The sequence below is a fragment of the Bombus vosnesenskii genome, unplaced genomic scaffold (genome assembly GCF_011952255.1).
Source record: "Bombus vosnesenskii isolate JDL3184/JDL3185 unplaced genomic scaffold, Bvos_JDL3184-5_v1.1 scf7180000013264, whole genome shotgun sequence".
Classification (NCBI taxonomy): Eukaryota; Metazoa; Arthropoda; class Insecta; order Hymenoptera; family Apidae; genus Bombus; species Bombus vosnesenskii.
In genome coordinates, this window is record NW_022882924.1 from 6361990 (window position 1) to 6385666 (window position 23677).

General features: G+C 34.5%; 1 protein-coding gene across 1 annotated transcript; it reads right to left on the minus strand.

The window, feature by feature from the left end:
* Positions 1–494: 494 nt before the first annotated feature.
* Positions 495–23591, minus strand: LOC117239418 (meiosis-specific coiled-coil domain-containing protein MEIOC-like). Its single transcript, XM_033504938.1, has 5 exons — positions 23143–23591; positions 22462–22584; positions 19892–21829; positions 19651–19816; positions 495–19474 (listed from the first exon to the last, which is right to left on the minus strand). The coding sequence occupies exons 1-5, from the start codon at positions 23206–23208 to the stop codon at positions 19263–19265; spliced, it is 2505 nt and encodes an 834-aa protein (XP_033360829.1). The 5' UTR covers positions 23209–23591; the 3' UTR covers positions 495–19262.
* Positions 23592–23677: the final 86 nt, after the last annotated feature.

Below are 23677 nucleotides of genomic sequence, written 5' to 3' on the forward strand. Positions count from 1 at the left end.
AAAAGCTTCAAATCAAACTCAAATTTTTTATTATTATATTATACCTTACAAATTTTGTTTATTTATTTATATTGCTTATTTAAATTATTTATAATGTTTTTACTACAATTTGAAATGTAATAAATAATGATAAAAAGAGCACGGACTACTAAATTGTGTATTTATATTTGAAAATCTAATTTTTCTTATACCTTTCTATAATTTTATCTTCTTTCATTATATCGTTAATTTATTTGATTCAATTACCATTGATATAAAAGATTATTTGTTTTAATTCTTAAATGAATCGAGTTTTCTTTTCATTGTATCATTTTTTAGATAAGAGAAAAATAATTCAATCAAGAAAATGTAATTATGTTATAATTATTTTTATGCAGATTAATTAAATTTATATGCATATTTCGAAGAAGTAGTATTTATTAGTAGTATTTATTACGTACCTTTCCATCAGCATCACTTATTTCGGAGAAGAATTAAATTTAAAGGACTGCAGATACGTGAACACGAAAGATATTATTTATTTATAATTTATGAGGACAAACAAGTAAATTTACATAGGAAGGACACTTTCAGTAAAACACATTTGCTAAACCGTTAACATGTTTAACATAAAGAAGGAAACTAATCGGAGTCTAATCACCAGCCTTGCTGATATAGTCTTTCACCAAACGGCGTTATATTTGATGCGCCACAAAACAATCTAATCAGAATTATGAAACATTCTCGAAGCGAAAGCACGATAATTATATGCATTTTTTGTTACTAATTATACTAACACTAATTTTTCGTCGCTTCGTAGCGAAAAATAAAGGACTTAACGTGATCTTCAAATGGACACTAAACATTCCTATCTCTTTATCTGTTTTGTCTCTCGTTCTTTCGCTCGCTCGTTCGCTCTTTCTCTCTCGCGCGCTCTCTTGTTTTCATCTTATTTATTCGACCGCTTTTTTCTTTCACTTTCAATTCCTCTATACGTAATCTATAATAGCGTCATAGTAAACTAGTAAGGTACAAACAGGAGTTTTATACATGGTTTCACGAGAGAATACATTAAGCTCAGGTCTTATCTCTACTTTTACGAAAACATGGTCCTGTGTGTGTCCAACTTTGCGAGACAAATGTTTCGTTTGGAACCCTCCGGCGAATCCTTTTTGTCATTTCTTGAAAGAGTGAGCGGAAATCGACGGAAATCGGCGCGAGTTTAAGAATGCAATTTTAGACACGCACGCAAGACAAACTTCGCGACGTTTACTCGAAAATGCTGACGCGAATGAATTACGCAAATTAAAAATCGGAAAGAAACGATTCGTTGATAGATGTCGACCGGACAACTACTTCATTCATCTAATTATCGATAACGAGAATACGAAAATCCGTTGCTCATATTAGGCATATTACTATGCACGTGTACTTACATGTTAAACTGTACGTATATTCAATTCGATTCGTTTCGCAAAAATGGTCGACGTTGTTTTGCTTTGGGAATCTAACTTAAAATTAATATCGGTATATAATTTGTGACATCGAAATTAATATTTTATTTATTGAGCAAGGATCTAAAACATTCTTTCTTCTTCTCAACTAGCGAAACTAAGGCTATGACATTCATATGAACGATTATTCGTGCACGCTGCTTCGAAGATGATATATACGTTTACTTTACGACGAGAAGTAATTTAGAAGGGATTTGCGATTGTGCATGCTTACTTTCGTGTTTTTTTTTTCTTTTTTAAGAATCGAAAACAGCAAAACGATGAAAAAGAAAAGAACAAGTATGTTTTTTTAGACTAATCAAAACAGAAGAACAACGAATCTATCGATACAACAAAACGATTAATGCCCGATTCCTTAAAACGATATTATACGAAAACTCGTCGGAAGTTTTCTTCTCAACGTCATGGAAAACATCGCGCGTACAATTAACGCTAATATTCTCTAGAATTAATGTATATTATTATCTAAGTATTCTTTCAGGTAACAACATCGCAAAAAAAGCTTCTAAATGTCAATATTACACAGAGAGGTTATGTGTTACATATTTGCAATGCTATAAGTAGTCACTGGTCAAACAGTTTCCATTAGAAACAACGTCTGTCTCTTGAAATTAAACTAGTACGAAAGAAAAGAAATACAGTTTCGAAGGAGAGGGGAAAGGAAAGACCTAAAACAATGGGCATCGCAACAATATTTTTTACTAAGTACGAAAACTAGCATTCTGCATTTATACTCGTTACAGAATTCGAGGAGTTTCCTTCGAAGCAGGTGCATCACAGTTATACAGTTTGTTTAGCGACTGGGTTTTCTATCTAATCGTAGTTACGCCTTACAGCCTTAAAGTCTAATATCATAATTTGCCCGTGTCCACGGGTACGGTAGGTACAATATTATTGACAATCATTAAGACGGATCCTACTATTTAAGTATAATTAGGTACATTTTGTGCAAGGTAATCGTTGTGTGACAGAATATAGGACAAGTGGCTACGCACTCAAACGACTGAAGCGTCTTTGTAAAATGATGCCGTATCTCTCTTTTTCTTTCTCTTTCTCGTGTGCACATATACGTCTTGCCTCTATCTATACTTTTCGATCATTTTGTTCGTTTCGTTCTTGTTTTTTTCCTTTGTATTTCCTTCCGTTATAGCCAGTAATTGTTCATTTCTCTCGAAAGACAAACGAAACAAGAGGATCCGACTCGTCTGGTGTATAAAGTATATAAAGGTTTCTACCACAGCCCATTTAACGATATATCATTCATATATATATATATAATATATATATGTATATAATATATATTATTGTTATATTATCATATACGTATCATTAATACGATTCGTAGTGTACATTGAAACGTAAACATATATAATATATATATAAAAAACACTAAGAACGACAGATTTAATTTTCTTTCCTTCTCTCTCATATCCAAGCTCGCGCATCTGTTACGCTATTTGCTTCTCTGCTCTGGCCCTCGTTCTTTTCCTTTATATTTTCCAACGTCCCTTTTTTCTCACATTCCGACAAATTTTTTCACGATCATCCATATACTATTACGTTTACCCGGAACACTGTACGATCCACGTTATCGCGGTAAACATCTATTCACTGGCGCTTATGTTAAAGGATGCCGAAGAATTCTCTTGTCTAAACGTCGAAGAAAGGGCTAATAAGAAAACGTCGTTTTAAAGTCCTTAAGAGTTCTCTCTGGTTTAGTTGGATTGTCGATTCAGTTTCACTTGAGAATAAATAATGCGACCTTTTTGGGTTATTAGCGTTGTAAAATCACAGCCCAAAAGCATCGAAGAAGTTGAACAAACGAACAAGCTAGAGAGTCGATCAGACACGACACGTGCGCCAATCATTATTATTGCCGTTGCCTCGTCTTCGATTCGAGCAAACCTTTTGTTTTCGTTTTGTCACACGTAAACAAATAATACGAGAGAAATAAGCTCAAACGCAAACGGAAAATTACGAAACTAATCGATGCTGAAGCAAAAGCGTACGCGTTGATATTAAAAATTGGTCAAATTGTTTCTTCTTTTCCTTCTCTTTCTAATATTTATAAGTTTCTTTTTCTGTTTGTCGCTTTAAAGGTCTTAAATTGTTTATATGTACGCAATAAAAAAAAGAAAGAAGAAGAACCGTATGCTAGTAAGTGACATTTGAAAAGGTCGTTAAAAAATGCTTTCTCGAGTAATATGAAAATATCCGAATCTGCAAGCAATATCGGTAAATAATATCAATCAAAAACGCTTCAGTTGAGATTTAATCGATTATCCGAGAGATTTCGGGAACACAAATAAGAAATTTGTAATGGAATTCTAGTAAAAACCACTTTTATTGTACCATTGTTCTAATTCGTCCCATACAACATCTGCGAATCGAGCGTCATCGCTTGGGCTAAAATTATTGATGATATACCTCGGTTAATGATTCTCTCTCTTTTTTTTCCGGCAGTATATAGTGTACTTTATCGCAATTAGTCTCCTGACACGAACCTTTTCTCTTTTAAAAAACAGTCGTAGAGTAACATAACGTTGATACGAGTTAAGCGTAACGAATATAAAGATTCATCGGGTATAGGCAAACGTACACGATCGCTTGCGAAAAAACGACGACGAGAGTGAATGAACGTATCTTTTCTTTTTCCTCCTCTTTCTCGTGTTTTGCGATTCGCTGGCACTGTCGTAAATAACAACACATTTACACGAATATTAATGCATCCGTAAAAAAATTATTTTGTGCAGTTTACAGAAGGTGGGAGTTACCGTCGTTTTTTTTCAAGAATCTCTACAGTCTTTAGCGTATGTATGTACGTACGTGTGTGTATATGTGTGAATGTATAATGTTCTGCACGCATGACTTGTTAAAAATTGATGCACGCCGAGACGCATAGCCATTTAAGATTTGAGCACTGTTCTTTCTTTTTTTTTATTTTTCATCTCCTCGTTCGACCACGCTTATATATTTTTCCATTACATATCTTTCTCTCTCTTACTTCTTTTTTTTTTTTTTTCGTTTAATTTCTTCCGCGATATTATCTACATACGTTGTGATACTTTGTTTGCTTAAAATTTGATACACATGGACGCAATGTTAATGTTCAGTCAAATTTTAAGCACCGCGCGAGATAGCAGAATTCGCTATTTAAGTGTAAACGGCTCGACATAATCCTAATCGCTCGGGGCTCGTACATCGAAGCACAGATTCGCGTTCTATGATCGAACGTCATGACAAAATCTGCACTTTGTTTTTGTCTGTGATACGTATCCACGTGTACCACGCGAGACGTTCAAAATTCGACGAGCATCCGTCGTAATGGAATCGCAGGCGAATAGTAAACGTCTGCCGCGTGTACGTACGCGCGTGAGCAAATAATTAGACCCGAAACGTTCTGCACCTGCTGCGTATTTCTTTTCTTCGTGGCAAGTGACAAGAGATTATGCGATGCTTCACGAGCAAAGTGCAACCTTGATAGCACGCGAATTCCGAGGATTTTCCGATATGTTCGAAACACGATAAAATCGAGCTCTGTATTTCGGCCTATGGAAGCTACGTAAGCGATGATAGACTAGTGTAGTGATCGAGTGAAATTTTTCGTAGCTAATAAAAATCACTGAGATCGTTACGCGAAAAATAATTATTCCTCTCTGCGAGGCGTTTCAAAAAAGTTGGACAAAAATTGTAAACCACTTTTACATGTTGTACATGTTAAAATAAGAAAATACGTTCATAGAAATACGTATCTTTATAAATATAATTTAACGTAGCGTATAATTTAAGATCAAATATCGCAAACATCGAAATAGCGAGACTGTAGCGAAAAATAAATAAAATAGTAATAACGTTAATAGTAAATACAACGAAGATAAGAGATTAGTAAAAATATTTGTGCTAATTTCCGTCCTTTAAACATCTTTAAGCGACTCTGAAAATCTTATGGTAACTGATAGTAAAATAGAGTGTACGCGTGTATCGGAACTTACGCGGAACACCTCCAAAGTACTTTGGAATTCCTTCATGCACATATATTTACATAAATACTTCCTTTCGCGCTCTGACTTACGCATTTACGCCGAAATTTTTGCCCAACCTTTCTGAGATGTACGTCTAAAAATAAGACACTCAAAATTCTTCTTCAAGAGCGTCGATACCGGATTTGCGATCCTTTAGAAACAGTCAGAAGTACAAGAATCTTATAAGCGGCGATGAAAAGTGAAATTCTTTCTTTCGCTTAGGTTCGAACGGAGGAAAATAGAAGAAACGAAAAACCGAATTGAGGTCTTCTTTCGCGATCGAGGAACTTTTGCAGCCGTGTAAAAGGTCAAGTTCTTTTTCTTAAAAAGAAAAAAAAATAAAACCCCCCTCCAGACCGTACGTCTGTAACAGTATCCAGGATCGATTTGCGCGACGAGTTTTCTAAGACCGAACTCGCATTCTCTCTCTCTCTCTCTCTCTGTTTCTCTCTTTCTCTCTCGTTTCTACCTTGATCGTTATTAGGAAAAAATGTGCTAGTAAGAAAAAGCTAATCGATCTTCGAGTTACCACTAGAGAAACGCACACGAATCTATAGGTGATTCCTTACAAATGACGTCCTCAATCAAATTTACTAACCGACAACCGCAAAAACGGTAAAGAAATCCGGCGTTTGGATTTCGATCACGCTTCCTCGTCGAAGTAGACTTTATTCCGATGAAGGAGAAATCGTCTTCAACCGTCGCTATCCTCCCTAGCGTTGCAAATCTATGTTAAATAACTATTGTAACGCGATCGTTGTATAGTATTTGGTATTTAATGGTCCGCAAACCAAGCAGTATTCTCTTCGCGATGTCGATGTTTATTTAGACTTCATCTTTATTATTTGTTTAATTATTATCTCTCTTTCATTATTTGTTTAATTTCTCGATAATACTCGACCATCGTTGACCCGTTACCCTGAAGTTTGGAATACCTTTTTTTTTTTGTTTTCTTTTTTGTCTTTTTTTCTTTTTTTCTTTTTACTTTTCGAAGTAAAACGATTGTCTTCGTACGAACGAACGAACCTACGCGTATAATATGATGGCCAGGAGATCGCACTTCCTTTTCTCGTTCGATGAGGCGGCGAAAAGCTGGATCCCGAAGGATCTCGACAATTCGTTATGAGAAATCGTGTCGTCGAAACAGAATGTTCCATGTCTCTCGTAACTATCTTCGGTTTACGTAGTCTCGATCGCTCTTGTGTAACCGTTAAGAAATATTACAACGTACAAAATCTGTTCTATCGTGTAAACCATGTAAAATATAAAAAAGTAGAAAAGAGTAGCAGTGAGAAATAACGAGGCAATGATATAGTAGAGAGCGTTAGGACCAAGAATATCGGTTCTCCCGTTGGTATCAACGTTCGTTCCTCGTGGAACGTCTCATTCTGGCGTCACCAAAAATGACCAAGGTGGAAAAACTCAGGATACGAAGAACGTTCCGAGAATTGATTTTTATATCGATGACTCAGTTACGTGGAATTGTTTTCGTTTCCATTGAAATTTCAGTAACAGCCGCCTCGTCACATTTTCATCGAGATTTTCTCCAATTATCGAGATCCTTCGTCAGCACCAGGAAAGAATATCGATCAGGCCGAGCATTTCTTATGCTTACGTGCCTCTCTTCTGGTTGCATTTCCCTGAGAACTTTCAACCTGCGATCTAAATTACTCGCTGAACATTCTAAACATCGGCGATACAACGCTGCTTTTATTTTATACGTTTCCTCCTCTGTCTTCTCTTTTTTTTTTTCGTTTTTTTTCATCCCCCCCCCTCCCCCCTCGTTTTTCATTTTCCTGGACACTGAAGCGTACCGATGATTGCGACATTCGATCGCTGAATTTGATTGAGGATCCGTAGCAGCGATCCATAGTTTAGATATTAGCGGCGAAAGCGACAATCCTTCACTGCTCTTACCACTTATGCAATTTTGCATACGATTGTGTCCATTTTTTTTCTTTTTCTCTGTTTGTCCATCATATATACATATACATCATATAAAGCTAGTATCTCGCGATAGTAGCTCGAAAGCGAAGAGAAAACGTGAAATTGAAAAATTCGTTTCTTCGGCTAATAACGTCGAACGCGTTGGAATAGAATATTATCGTCGCTTACGCGAAAGCATTATTAAGCTAGAAAACTTTCTAGTGTTACTACGCGGACAATGTTCCTTTGCAATACGTTCAACGGAAGAAAGAAACGAATTTTCTGAATCGTCTTCCATTTATCGTTTAGCCCCGACCCCATAGACAAGAAGATATATAATTATCCATTTGCATTAAATCTATCAATAGTTGTGATATCTCCTTTTAACGACACGAATGATTCTCAACGATTGCGTTTTACTTGTTTCCTTCCTTTTTCTTCTGTTTTTCTTTTTTTCTTTTTTTCTTTTTTTTTTTTTCGTTCAACGCGAAACAAGTAGAATTACGTTAATCATCAACCTACTGGCAAGACAACGCTGACACTCGTCATCAATCATCGATATGTGACGTGTTACGGTGCGCAAACAACGTTCAAACAATCATCACTGGTATAATCGAAAGGAAAATAAATATAACTTTTCTAATATAATTACCTATACCGATTAAATACAGTAAATTAGCTAAATCGATTAACGAAGGAAAGCAGGAATAAAACTTTGGCAAAATGCGTTTGAAACATCGGTAAGATGCGAAACGTGTATTTCCGTTTTGTTCATTGTTGTTAAGCAACGAAAACCAAGGAAAATATTTCAGTTTTAACGTGTTTCTTTGATCGACAATAACACGATATCCTATCAAGGAATTATTCTAAGAATTATCGTAAATATGAAATTCTTAAGCTAAGTCGATATATATATATATATAAAAAAAGTAAAAAGTAAAAGAGAAAACAAAAAAACAAAAAAAAAAAAGAATACCACAGGCGATAAAATCAAAGAGACAAACGAAAAAGAAACGAGGAAGGATCGTTGACGATACGCGTATAATTGTCGCGTAATTTCATTTTTTTAACGTTCTCTCGAACGAGAGAAACGTCGAAAAAAGATCGCTCCGATTATTTACAATTAAACGCACCACTTCCATCGACGCGTATTGCACGAATAAAAAATTATAGTATACGCGTCTAGGATTAGCGGAGAATTATACTAAGAATTTGAACTAACTCATCGTTGCTCGTCAGCGTCGATAATCTCCAAAGAGTTCTCGATAATAGATGCATCAACGAGCAAACAGTGACTCGAGTATCAGCGGCAAAGTAGCGAATCTCGCCAGAGGTTTGACATCGAATATTAAACGATATCTAAGATTTGTCCGTCTCCTAACAGCGAAATTTCCCTAAACGCCGTGTTCACCGGCTATTTCGAATTTCACAAATTTTCCTTTCCTTGTACACGCGTACAAATATCATCTAATTTATCTAATCGTCCGTTTCCGACGTTTTACTACGAATTACTCACGTAAATGTCCACATATATGTATATGCATATGTACGTGTAATATGTTATTTATCTATTAATCGTTTACTAATCGTTACTAATTATCGACTTCGTCTTCTCGTTCACAACTCTACTCGACTATTATCTCTTTCGAATCTTTGCGAACTATCGCTAACATCGAAGTAACTAAACTTTACTACCTTCTTTCCTAATCAGGAATTACAGATTCTCTCTGTATCTTTGTGATTATATGTGTTCCCTACGGTCCTTGACTTCTCATAGTATCAGAAATACTCATACGTAAGTTCTCGGCGTTTGCTTCTCGAGTCTATCTATTTTTCACATCGATAACACGACGTTCGATATTTCATCGATCGAGTAATTCTATTCGATTGTTGTACACGAGGTTATGAGAGCTCATCGATATCTTCTGATAGAACGATTTATAATCGTTGATTCGAAAAGTACGAAATTGCTAACACCGTGGATTAGTCGATTTCCCAACTGAATATTTTATCGATCTCCGAGATAAGATAATGTTTTTTTTATACATATACATGTGCTTCAATTACTGCACTAGAGAAGTTGTTTATTCGAGTGGATGAACGCGTGAGACATGTAGTTTCAGATCTCGAGAGTTCGATACGATCGAGTGTAAGTTTCGAATGGAATCAATCGTACAAATCGTACAAACATTCGATAAAAACGTTTCTGAGTCGCTAGCCGCCAAACAATGACTTAACGTTATTATTACTAAATTATTACTAAGTTACCGACTGACGGATAGGAAGATAGTAGCAAAAGCACAAATACACTAGAAGTTTGCACCGAGGCTTCGAATTATAAGTACAGATTGACCGACTGTGTAAAAAGGTTTACGTAAAAAGATTTTTCAACGTCAATAGGTTCATAGATCAACTTAATCTTCCCACCGGTTTATTTACCTTGAATTACATTATCGCATAATGTAATTATCGATGTATTGTTATATAATGCACAATACAATCGTCATTATTTCCAAAGATTTATTTATCTCAATAAAATATTTGTTCGATTATATAATTTAAAAAACAGTATATTAAGTATTCAATTTCGACCACGTTTTTATAAATGACGAAAGATGGTAAAGGAAGATAGAGAGAGAAATAGATACGCGTTAACGACATACCTATAAATAAGAAATAAATACTTTTTACTCGCTCTCCATAGCAACCTTTCTCGAAAGGTATATTGCCTTATATTGGCAATCTATACCAATAATTTCGAAACAAGTTGCACACGCGATAGGCCTCTATGTTTATCTACGTGTAATAATAAAAACTACAAAAAAAGTTGCAAGGAAAGGGACGCGTCGTCCTCTCAAAGTCTCTCAAACGATGTCGTCGAGAGCGAAGTTAATTTTCGAATCCACTAAATTCGCGGCTTTCAAGAATATTTGAAAGTTCCAGCACCTCGAACTTGTCGAGTCAAGCTCTTAGGAAGCTTCTAGGCGGAAACAAATAAAATACCTATCGCTAGTTTGTCACACCTAATATTAGAAACTTTCTAAGCTGTAGCAGAACCGCCTCTTTCTTTATCGGGTGCCAAAGAAAGGTAAAGTCACACCGATATTAAATACAGAGGCTTCGACAGAGCTAGTCATTCTAACACGAACAATACATCCTCCAATACTATGTTACCTACGTACAATTTCTTTTTTTTTTCTCTCTATATTAGTATCTTTTCCTTTGAACGTACACTTATTGCATATTGAACTTGTTATTATATACTTGTCGTTATCCCTTCCTTTGTTTCCATATTTTACAGATTTTTAATTTAACTCTTGATTGGAATCATTGGGATTTGTGAGGTCCACAAGAGTTTCCATCGATTTACTTTGCTTAATTTTCAAGGTATTATTTTAATTTACGAGATAGAAAGACGACGAACACGACCGACGATCGTATTTATCGCGCGAGACATAGAATGCAAATTAAAACGAAATATTCCGAAATTAAGTAACTCGGATCTAACTGAAGCTTCGTTACCTATAACGACAATCCTCAACTTGCGAAATCGCCATCCCCTCTCCGCTGACGTGACGGTAGTGTGTATAATACGATTTAGAAATCTCTTTCTTAATTTAATACGATCATTCTTACTTTAGATATTTGTGTTTCGTAATACAGTTTCTACATGAAAATCATGAGCGCCAGTAGAACCAGAAAACCGAAAGATCATACCGATCGCTCCAACGAGTAACGGGATAAAACAGAAAATATAAGTATGCAAGATATTGCAGACATTCTTGAGGATGTTGACTTTATTACAGAAGCTAATACTAATGAGTCGTGAGTACTAGAAGTACCAATGAGTCGTTAATGTATCATTAACAACGATCCCGGTTACGAAGAATAATTATCTATTCGACGTGCTGATGATAAAATTTGGAGATTTTAGATAGCTTTTAATACGTTTTCAAAAGCTCGATAGTTTTCCCTCGTACATTTTAATACTTTATCAATCGTGTGGAAATAATTTGATTGGAAAAATCGTAGTAAAAGAAAATCGAATCTGCTACGTAACGCACACTCGTCATAGAGACAGAAAATTACAGATTACGATCAAGCTAAATTTTACACGATCGTTAAAGCGTATACATTGTCGAAGATTACATGGAAAAACGAAACTGTTGTCACGGTAATTATATTACGTAAATACGATTCTTTGCACCATCTTTAAAGTTCCTCTGAAGCTGTACTGGCGTTCGAAGGTACGCGATAAAAATCGTTAACTATCGTACAAATACTATCAATAGCATTCCGTCTATATACGATCGAGGATCGTTCCAAGAAAAATATTGCCTTTTAAATGGGCAAACACCCATAATTCATCCACGTTACGTAGGTGTGTGTATATCTTAGGCATACATGTTCACTTTGTAGGAATGGGTAGTTTTGAACGCATCGCGTTTCCATTAGTGCCAAACAGTTAAATGTTTTCCATGGCGAAATTGTTCTATTGGTCGATTACTATCGTATTATTAATCAATGGTGTAAATTGCTCAGCGATCGATAACCGCGACACCTTTATTGACTATATATCGAACTATTTTAATCGAATTATATGGGAACTTAATTCAATTTCACGTGGAACTAAACACCGTGATATTCATAGAATAAACGTGGATAAGAGTTAACGTTCAGGCAATTCGTGCACTGACGAATGCTACAACGAATCGAGAACGAAACGAAGACTAACAAGTGCAAAGTAATTGACACTCGCCAATTGGAATGACCTGGACCAACTGACTCTGGCTACTTTGAAATAAAAATCTACACGCTTGAAAATAAAAATATCAGCTCGAGACAGTATTTAATATCGTTTATAATATCTATTAAACTTAATATATTTATCCTATTAAAAAAACGTAGCTAGAAATTCTTATAAAATTACCCAATAATGTTCCGTGTCTAACGAAGTACGCAAATTAACGAGATGCTTGAACACTTGAAAGTTATTTTACAGTATTAGGATAAAGAGTAGAAGTATATGTACAGTAAGGTATAAGTAAAGAATATGAAGGAAACGAGTGTTGTAAAATACATAAATATCAGATTAACAAGTTTGCTATTTGCCTCGGGAAATATATGAAAACAGCGACACACCAATTTTGGCGTGTGCTGCTTATTGATCTCGTCGATATACGTTTTGTGCCATGGTCACAGTGTAGCACGTGTCAGATTTAAGAAAACGATAGGCAATCCGAGGTGAAATAATTCCGGTTTACGAGAGTTACGTTATTCGAGATCTCAGGAATAGAAATCTATTCCCGAAGATAGATTTGCAACAAACTAAAATCAGAGCAATTGCGAAAGAATAATTGCAAACTGACAGAAAGACATGAATTCGGAATTTTTTTCCAGCGTTTTAGATTTTTACAAATAAGTTATTATAGCCAAAAATATGTCAAAGAATTCTAGATGCAAAAATGCGTGAACATGACTGTACGAGTATCTTTCTTACAATAGAAAAATAATCACAAAGAAATCAAAGCAATTTTGGCAGTGAAAACAATTTCAAAGGAAAAATGGCTAGTTGTTCGACAGCTTTTTGTTTAAACGTCAGCAATGAATGAAATGAGTACTATTCGAGATTAACGTAAGCGTATGGAATAAGCCTGAAGGAAAAGGGAAATGCAATCGTAAATTCGATAAGTGAAAATTGTACATTAAAAAATTGAAAATCCAAGGTGACAACGATATTTAATATTGCCGGTTCTATTTCGAAATTCTAATCAAACGAGGAATACTAAGATAAGAAGGATCGTAGAACACGCGTTTTCGGAGTGTATCTCGAAATTAGACGATCGAAGACGAATCACGTCAAATTATAAAACACTAACGATTTATAAAATTGAATTGTACGTTTAAAAGAAAGAAAAAAGAAAAAAATTGAACACAAAAATCGATACTGACCTCGATATCAGTCGTACGAAATACGTAATAAACGAAATTAAACACTGTCTAGTGTTGCGCGCTAAGTTAATTCGTATAGCGATTACTTATACGATTGAAAATGAATTATCCGGACCCTGTACTGATCCTAATTATCATTCGGAATTTTGGGCGAATATTATCGCAATATAAGCGGAACGATTTCGCGATTAACATCCTATGTATCTATCGGCAAAGAAATAGTCGAGTCTTATGAATACCCACTTAACGTCTTGAGAGTCTCGTGAGTTAAACATTGGTCGGTTTCTTGTCTACTTCTCTTCGTTATTACTTTGTCTGCTTTATATACATCTCTGTATGGACGATTAAGACTTTTCCTATGTAACTCCTTGTTGCCTCGTGAGCGTTCGCAAAATTAGTTGTATACTCACATACACGAGCATGTGAACGTACATATACGGAATGTACAGGATGTTTCGCTAATTTTACACGCACGCACATACACGCATACACACGCATACCTTTTATTACTTAGAACGTAATTTTAGCTTTTACGACACATCGAATTATTCGGTAAATAATATCAACGTTAGGTAAAGTACAAGTATGTACAAAACTGCAAAATATAGCAGCGCGAGAAGACCTAATGTAAGAGAAGACTGGCAAGAGATCAGGTAGCAAGGAGAAACAGACAGTATATTATCAGACATACTTGTACCAGTATGCAACTAATCCGATAAAACCTGCTTTTTCATGCGATTTCTTTTTATTTATTAATTATAACGCGTGTTAATTTCAACACACAAACTGATTGTCCGAATCGGAAATAACCTCGATTTATAAAAATTCAATCATTTTCTCCGAAACCGAAATTTCACCGACTATTTTAATTAGAAGCAACTCGGACGTTTACGGTCGGAAGTTCAATGGAACAAAAAGGTTCATTCGAAAGAAAAGTATCATTAGCGGTATCAGTGAAACAACCTGTACCAGTACATGTACACGCGCTGGATACATATATATTTAGCTATTATAGGTAGTTTATAATATCACATGCAAATTTAAATAGGATTGTCAAACACGTATCTGTACAGATAGTGTTCCTATTCTTAATGATGCTGCGTAAGGTAAATACGATACGAGGTAATCACTGAATACGTGCGCATGCACATATAATATGTATATATATATAATATGTAACTTCACGCGAGAGAAAGCTTCATTCGTGTTCTTTTCCAACAGGAAGAAGAAAACAGAAGTTGTACACGCATAGAAGAAGCTGGACGAATGCAAATGGCGCTACTCTTTCTTAAGTGATCTCTTCTATTCTCCTTTTTCTATGCAAGTGAAATTCATCCGCAACGTTTGAAGAAGTTGCAGCTGGCAAGATATTTCCTATAATTTTACAGAATTTTGATAAAAAAGCATCCGCTTCTCTGTGTTACGATTAACGAGATTCCAATGTTTCCGCGACGAACAATGCAGTATGCTGATCAACGTGAAAAATAACATAATCATTATTCATATCGTATTATTATCCTTTTACGTTAACAGCTTCCTATGAATTACGTATGCGTATTGGAAATTAGGATAGATATCGCGATAGAAATGGCAAAAGATAATGGACCGTGTACAGTAGAATTTCCTTTGTCTAAACATTCTCTTACGAATATTCGAAGTTATCGTTCAAAATATTTTAAATCAATTACGTGCCACGGTATTCATATTTTCGATAGAAAATTTATGTACGTTGAACCAAATAGACGTTTAAGATTCATAAGTTTCATATTTTTTCATTTTGTCTGAAACATTTAGAATTGAATAATACCGATAAATTTTCATATTATACCGAATATATAAATTACAACCTCGTCTTAACGATAGTACGCAAACCGATATGCTAAATACTGATTATTATGTGAATATTTATTTTTCCAAACGCTTTTGTCTCCTGTACTTAGTTCAGATAATGGACATTTTACTGTCTTACTTATTGATAAATTGAAACGTTGATAAAATGCAAACCGAAGTCGAACATGAATATTTAAAAAAAAAAAAAAAGAAAATGGGTTATCACATAACGTTTTTTAGACTAGAAGAAATAGCGAGAAAAATTATATCGCGACACTTTATTCACGAAAGCTACAAGAAGCCTTTGAAGAGATCGAGTGTACTAGCATAGATAATTCGGATGATTGCACGATATTGGCAATTGTTCTGGCTAAGTACCATGGGTTAAATGTTAAATGAAACACTTATTAAAAAACGATTCGCGATATGAGCGCGAATATCGCCAACGTATATCTCGATGGTTTCAAAATTTTTCGAAGAGAATGTTTCTAGCCGATACCTCACAGTTATAATTGGACGTGTATATTTATCTATCGATATCACATTCCAAGTTATAGCGTAGAACAGCGGTAAAAGCAACTGGCTGAAGCGAAAATGTCGAGAACAGGAAAGAAACGTCGACGTTAAAGAAGAAGAAAGTAACAAGATTTGACTGCGTTCATCGTGTTCTTACCGCGAGAGTAAGTTCCTCGGCGTTAAGTTATGTACAAATTGGCATTATATATATCACAGTTACAATATAAACACGTTGACAAATGCGGAAGGAAATTCTGTAAAGCACTGCTTGCTTTCTTCTTCAGCCTAAACAGAGCTATAAAAACTCGTTTCCCTTTATCACGTTCTTGGATGTACATAACGCAAGCAAAAGTAATCTTTTTCCTTTTTCATTGTACCAACTCCTTTTTTTAATGAGTCATTCGGCAATCTACCTTACCCTAACAAAGACATATATTTTTCGTATTTTTTTCTTTTTTCTTTCTTACGTTCCCATTAAATTTTCGCTAAGACTATACTTTCGACACGTCCCCGGACACGTGTTTCATCGTTTGTCCCGTTTGATTCTTGAAATGGAAAAGAAAAAAGAAGAGAGCGAACGTCGCCGTGTGACTCTCTTCCAGACCACACGCGTCTCTCCTTCGTTGCCTTCATCGTTTTCAGAGAAGGGAAGAAAAGGCAGGGGACAAAGTGAAACGTAAACGAAAGAGCATCAACGTAAAGGTAATGGGTTTTAAGTTCACGTACTGCCCACTCCTGAAATTAGATGAAACGAATAAGTGAGGAAGAAAAGAGGAAAAGAGAAAGAAGGAAAGAAACAAAGAAGAAGGAAAGACAAACAACGAAGTTGCGAAGAAATGCAAATGTCCCTTCGTGTTAATGAAAAATGAGGTTCACAGATATGCTGATATACGTGGAGACGATGCTCGACATGGTCCCCAATGATTATGTGTAAGCGCTATGTAAAAGCGAGTTAACAGTCTGTATGTATATCTTGCACCTTTCGCAAGACTGGATAGTACCGGGCCCTTCTCCGTTAAAAGCTTGTCTTTGCAGCCGAGCGATTGCTTTCATTTCAGTACAGTAAGTTCGAAGACGCGACGCCTCCTATATCTTCCTTTTAATAATTCACCATGTAATTATATCGTTTGAAACTTTGTGTCTACGTGTAAAGTCAATAAACTTTATTTCTGCTTCCTCGATACCGACCCGTATGAAAACGCGTTCGTCCAAGTGGCTAAAACAATCAAGAAACTCAGTTTCACGTTACATAATAGTCATTCTTTAGAAATCACGTTTCCATCGGTGAAATTCAAATTTGTATCTTTCAAGTTGTAAAAATAAATGGATATAATTGATAAAATTATCAGTCGATACGCGAGTGGTCTCGAGCAAAGGAGAAATACGATACCGATATAAAATCTTTTTGTAAAGCTTCAAGAATTTTGCGAAACGCGCCAATATAGAGGAACAATGTAGTCGAAAATCTGAAACGTTGTTTCGTTAATGTGATCGGCAACAAAGACAGCCAGAAAATTGTATTCGTAACAACAACTATCGCTAGAAACTAAATTAAATACTTCGCTACTAATGTCTCTCCTGCCTAAGATTGATATAGAAGTACCGGAGAAATTAATCCAACACACCGTTTTTCTCCCCCTTTTATCATTGGGAATCACTACGTACACAATGCAGCTTAAATGGGAGTTAACGGACATATGTACAGAGATGATTATATTAAAGCTTCACCGATATTCGATAACCAACAACCGATTTTATGAGTATTTCTAATCACAATACAGGCCGATTGATACAGCTTAGATATTAAGAAAGTTAGACCTTCAGACAGCAAAAATGTTGCACCTAAGTTTCGTTATCTCATCATACTGTCATCTCTACGTGTTGGACACTATATAGATTCACATTTTCCTTTTTTCGCCCCCTTTTTTTTTCTAATACGGAGTACTCTTGCTCGTCGTTGTGCGAATACCTGTTTTATAATTTCATAGGAATACGGAAATAATCGTCGTTCAAGCATCTCAAGAACGTAGAACGGAACGACGTTCGATGCTTTCGTGGAGCTCGAACTTGCGCGATTATATCGCGGCTTAAATTATAATAAAACGAATTCGTACGAAATTGTACATACGCACGTTGGAACGTTAAAATATCCTGAGCTTGACAAATCATCAGTATGAAAGAGATTACTCAATATTGAGTAGAGGAAATGCTGAACTTTGCAAGTCGGCCGTTATAGAGCTAATTAACTTGCCTAGAACGTACATGTAGTAAGTATGTAGGAATAGTTTTGTGTCTCACGTATGCACGTTAAAAATTTTCTATATACCTTATACAAGTTGTACGTATCCTTGCACATAGGTATGTGCACGTACACACATAGACATGTATACGTATAGGTATACGTACATATATAATATCCCACGTATATGTGTGTAATTATATACACGAATATTTTGTATTTTATTTTACACGTAACTGTGACTATGTGCTGTGCGTAAATGTTACGCCAGAGCACGCTTTTGTGTATGCGTGTAGCGAGTATGCGTTAGAAAAGTCCTCTCTTTTAACAAAGATTTATGTGTAGTATAATGGACATCATTTGCGTTGTATATATATCTATTATATATATATATCTATATACCGAATCAGATCAAAGGCTACACATATTTCACAGATTGAGAAAAGCTCACCCGATCTGAAATTTAAATTGCCGCATCGCATCTTCAATTTTTCGAAATATTCGAAGTTTTCGAGATGTATTTTGACTACCTGATATACATCTTGGGTCACACATTTAAGGAAGGCCACATTGAACTAGTCTAAGAAATTACTGCCTAGCACTCTGAACAAATATATTGATAAAATTTAGCCTATATTATCTAGCCTATGACACATACGCAAACGAGTAATAGTCGGAGATTCTGGCGAACGTTCCTTTTTTCTCTTTTTCTTTTTTTCTTTTTTTATATTTCTTTTAGTACGTCTGAGCAATCTTGTTCTCCGTTTTTCCTTTCTACGAGTATCGGATCCTCAATAAATTTGAAATGATTATCTTTGGCAATGTGAAATACGCAAGACAACATACCCAAAGATAAAAATATCGACGTTCGTAAGTTTTCTTTTCATTAGTACATTAGCAAAGAACAAGCAAAATCACTTGAAAGTGCGACATATGTACGATAGATAACTGGATCACAAGTATTGTATACCGAGAACTGACACTCTCAAGACTGTAGGATAAAAATATGTACAGTAGAAAACTATGGAGTTCCTATAATATTAACTTGTAAAAAGTAGACACGCATACGATTTTCCTATTTCGACGCAAGTACGCGTACTTTTCCGTATGATGCTTTGAAAACTTCGCAATTAGTGGGCGGCATTTTTTTGTCTCAGCGATAAAATTATGATAAACGCCAGCAAAAGCTTTTCATTAACGTAACGCAGAATACGTAAGTAAAAAGCTGCTGGACTGGATCTATGTTTTGTCGCACAAAATGGAAAAGCGGCTTTCAAAATCTTGCTAGGTACAGTTTGAATAATCGCCAACGTCACCTGCTATCTGACTTTCATTACGTTTTATCACAAGAACTGGATCTTTAGAAGTTTCCACGACTTTCTTTTCTATATCCAAATCATATAATAGTGTAGCTTGTAATGCGTTATACATACCAGTTCTTGCATATCGAGATGCCTTCGTCAATTCGTAGACACTGGCTGCCAATGTTAATATATCTGTAAACATAAATCAATAGTTTAAATATAAAAGTTTTCTCTATTGCTACTTTAGTAACAAAAATATTCAATGTTTACAAGCTTTAAAAAAGATTTAAAAAGTAATGGGTTACAATTCCATGGGACTGTAACTAGATCTATAGTTGAATATGCAATTGAATATGCTATGAACATACCATTATCGTTGTATACAAGAATGCACGGTGGGTTCTCTTTCTGGCGTTTAGTAGCATTTGCGATTTCTCGTTTACGACATTCTTGGACAAATTTTATTGCTTCTAACCAATACTCCATAGCTTTATGCACGCGTTGATTCATCGTGGTCCCACGCAAACGTTCCATCTGTTTAAGGAATATATTATTGTATATTATTCAATACATTTTTATTACCAAGAAAGCAAAAAGGTTTATAATTACCTTTGCAATCAAAGTTATGACGCGTGCATGCTCCCTCAAATAATCAATGATTAAACGATCGACACGTGATGGATTTCCTTGAAGGCGAGGAATAGGTATATTATTTGCACTTGTCACTCTCTTGCCAGGAAAATGAGCAGCTAACCCAGCTTCACATTTCTTTCGTTCTTTCTCTAATTGTTTAAATTGTTCGTAAGTTTGCTCTAGTCTGAAGTGCAATATGCTTGAAGGTGCTGTACGTCTAGCTGCTCCACTTCCATTTCTAAGGCTCAGGCCTCCACCATAGAGTACAGAAAATAGACGTGGAACTGGAAGTGGTACAGGAACTGGCATTACTGGTGGGAATACTCCAGATCTTACTGTACCAGGATTTGGTACTATTCCTGAATTAAAGAGGACATCAGCAGATGGAATACCAGGACTATTTTGTATTCTTGGCATGTGATGTCGTTGTTTCATGAGATAATTAAAAGTATCTTTGTTCACTGAAGACCCTGCGATTTGATTAGTCAGATGACTTACTGAAGGAAAAGCTATATCTTTGGTAAGATCAAATCCTTCCATCTTATAGGTATTAGTATTATTAGGCTGCTTCAAGTCCTGATAAGATGTGGAACTTTGTGGTAACATTTTTAAAGTCTCGCCGTTATTGGCAGTGTAATGTTGATAATTGTGATATCCATATTTTGCAATTGACTGGTGGGTGTTACGCGAACTTAGATTTTTTGGAAATCCAATTGGTGAATATGTCTTAGATTCAATAGTCTTTGATTTTGGACTGATAATTTTCAGTAAATTATTATCAATTCTATAATCATTATTAGTAAGACAATTTTCGTTTGTGTCTAAATTATTAATCGATGATGTGGTGAAGTCGCTTACACTTGGATAATAGTCGATTAGTTGTTTAAATTCTTGGTCCACAGCTTGATTTAACTTGTAGCTACGAGCTTGTTGTTGCAAAAATTGAAGTTGCTCATTTGGTATGGAGATATTTGCCATGCTTAATCTACTTGAGTCATGTAAATCCTTATAATCATTAGCATTACTCCGTTGTATATTATTCCCAAAACAATTATGCAAATTTGTATCAGCCGGAGAAAAATGTTGTAATGGAGAATTTGAAAGAAAGCCAGAATCAATACTCAAATCAGTCATTGCTGAACTTGGTCTATAACTTTGATTATTGGCAGTCATGCTGTATAATTCATGCATAGAAGGTGTTGGATTATTATATGTATTAGCAGTTCCATTCTGTCCAATATTATTATGATATTCCAATTCATTCAGAGTAATTGGATCAGGTGAATCTAGTGCCAATGTTAGAGCCATGTTCAAATTAAGATCTGGGTTTGTGCAATTTTGTATTCGCTGATAATTTCCAAATAGATCTGATGTGCATCCTGGTGTTGACAAATTTTCTGTCCAGTTAGACTGTTTACTTGTGTTTGTCTCATTTGTAGTTGTTAATAAATCATTGCATAAAGGCATAGTATTTCCACTAACACAGCAATTTTCACTATTTGGACGTAATACATACGATTGTGAATCAGAAGGATACGTATTAGGATATGCACCAATCCCATTGTTATATAAATTTCCTTGATCTGATACTTGTCCTACACATGTATTGAGACTCAATGTTTTGAGTTCTCCACAGAGATTGTTATAATTACATTCAGGTTTAACATTATTAGAAACATTATTCTGCAATTTATTAAATGTTGAATGCATGTTGAAACGATCCATAGTAAAATTAGGATCTGTACTATTTTCCATAATACAGGATTGAGTATCTGAATAATATTGAATATTGCCATTATAACTAATATTGTGAGCGTTGTCACCAACAATTGAATCATCATCAAGAATTTTTGACACTAAATCATTGACCATAGGATTGTTTAAATCCTGACTATCTTCATCTTCTACATTCATCTATATAAGTAAATAATTAAAAAAGATTAAATTAGTATTATAATACAATCTTTTTCATTGTTTTCAAAGAATCTTCAAGTAATGTATTTAACATTTATATTTAATCACAGATAATACTAAAATATATAAATTATATAAAATATTTTGTTACTGAATTTAAATCTTTTATTTTCATAGACATAAAATATATAGGTAAGAATAAATATGTAAGTTCAACTTTTATATTTAATTTAAATAGAATAAAATGAAATTTCCTTTCTGTATACATATAGGTTATTCTAAGTAAAATATGTGATAAGTAAAAATATTTAATTTTAAAACTGAACAAGTTCTTAATATTATACAAAAGCAATATATTATTTTCAAATACTTGTATTTAAACATATAAATATATCATTTTATGAAAAAGACATATAATGCATTATAAAGTAATGTAATGGAAATATTTAAAACGAAGTAATATATAGCCCACTAAAATATATACATATACAGAATATTTTACAATATTTCAAATGTGATGTAAGTTACATGTTTATTTCTTTTAATTTAAAACGACCTTTTCATATAACTCTATCAAATATAAAAAAGTAATTTTACATATAAAAATCAGTTACTATTTTTAAGTTCCTTACATTTTTTTGTGTATTACATTCCATTAAGTCGTAGTTCCAATAATTATATTCTGTATTACATCTGTCAGCTGGATAACTGTTTCGTGGTTCCAACATGTTGATATTGCGGTCAACCACATTATTCTATAAAAAAAAAAGTAGTTGCATTTGACTCAAGACAGTTTAAACCCTTTATTATATTTTAATAATATGAGACTATTAGTAGTTACATGAATCTTTGTTCCTACAATCTCATAATTATTAAGTATTATAATATAGACTAGTGTGTTAAAAGATAATTATTAAAATACATTAACATGATTCTATACATGAAAACCATTATTATAACACTAACTTTAAATTCATCAGAATAAATTTACTCCTTCATTTATGACTTCATCTCAGAAGCAACAATTTTAAATTAAAATCTATTATAAGCATAATTACGTATCGTATAAATCGACAACGAACTAAAATCGAATCGTTTTTATCACAATTAAATTATTAAATGATTATAATCAAAATTATAGTCTTCATATCACATATTAAACGTTTTCTTCTCTCATTGATCTAAATGAGATTTTTTAAACAACAAAATTACGCCTTTTTGGACGTTATGTTGGAATTATTACTTTATACTTTGCAGTAAAGGAAAATGAACGTCACTTTTTCAGAAATGAAGTCGGAGCCGCAGTTGCTTACCTTGCTAACAGTAAAACCATTGTTGCTGATAATTGCAGCCAAATTGTGCACTTCGGACAGAGCCATTTGTTAAAGATCACTGAAAATCACCACTCCTCCTTGCCATCACCCTTTCACTTGTGCGGCTGCCTTCCAGCAGTTGCACACCCACACCAACCTATGCTTTCTTTAAACGTAGCTGGCTAGCATCTCACAAACTCACAATGCACATTAACGACAGTACTATGAGAGAACAGAACACGAACAGAATATAGATGGAACTATGGTTATATAGTTATTATATATATACGTTACATATGCGTATATAACCACATATGATAGTATAGTCAAGTGTGTTAAATAAGAACATTAAATACCGCGCAAGAATGTACGATATTTTTAATTCAAGTTTATTAAGTTTTTACATTATGTATACTCTAGTAGTTAATAAAACGCAAATTCCCAAAATGTTCCAGAGGAAAGATATCTTTCCCCTAGGGAAAGTGTACCTGTTATTACTAAACTTCCTGCGCGCGTGCGCAAATGAAGAAGTATT

Bases quoted from the DNA above. Each gene is read 5' to 3' on its own strand.
- LOC117239418 (XM_033504938.1), bottom strand. From the start codon at position 23,208: ATGGCTCTGTCCGAAGTGCACAATTTGGCTGCAATTATCAGCAACAAT. The intron at 21,830-22,461 runs GTAAGGAACTTA...TTACTTATATAG, and splicing joins AATGTAATACACAAAAAAAT to ATGAATGTAGAAGATGAAGA. The intron at 19,817-19,891 runs GTAATTATAAAC...TTCCTTAAACAG, and splicing joins TCATAACTTTGATTGCAAAG to ATGGAACGTTTGCGTGGGAC.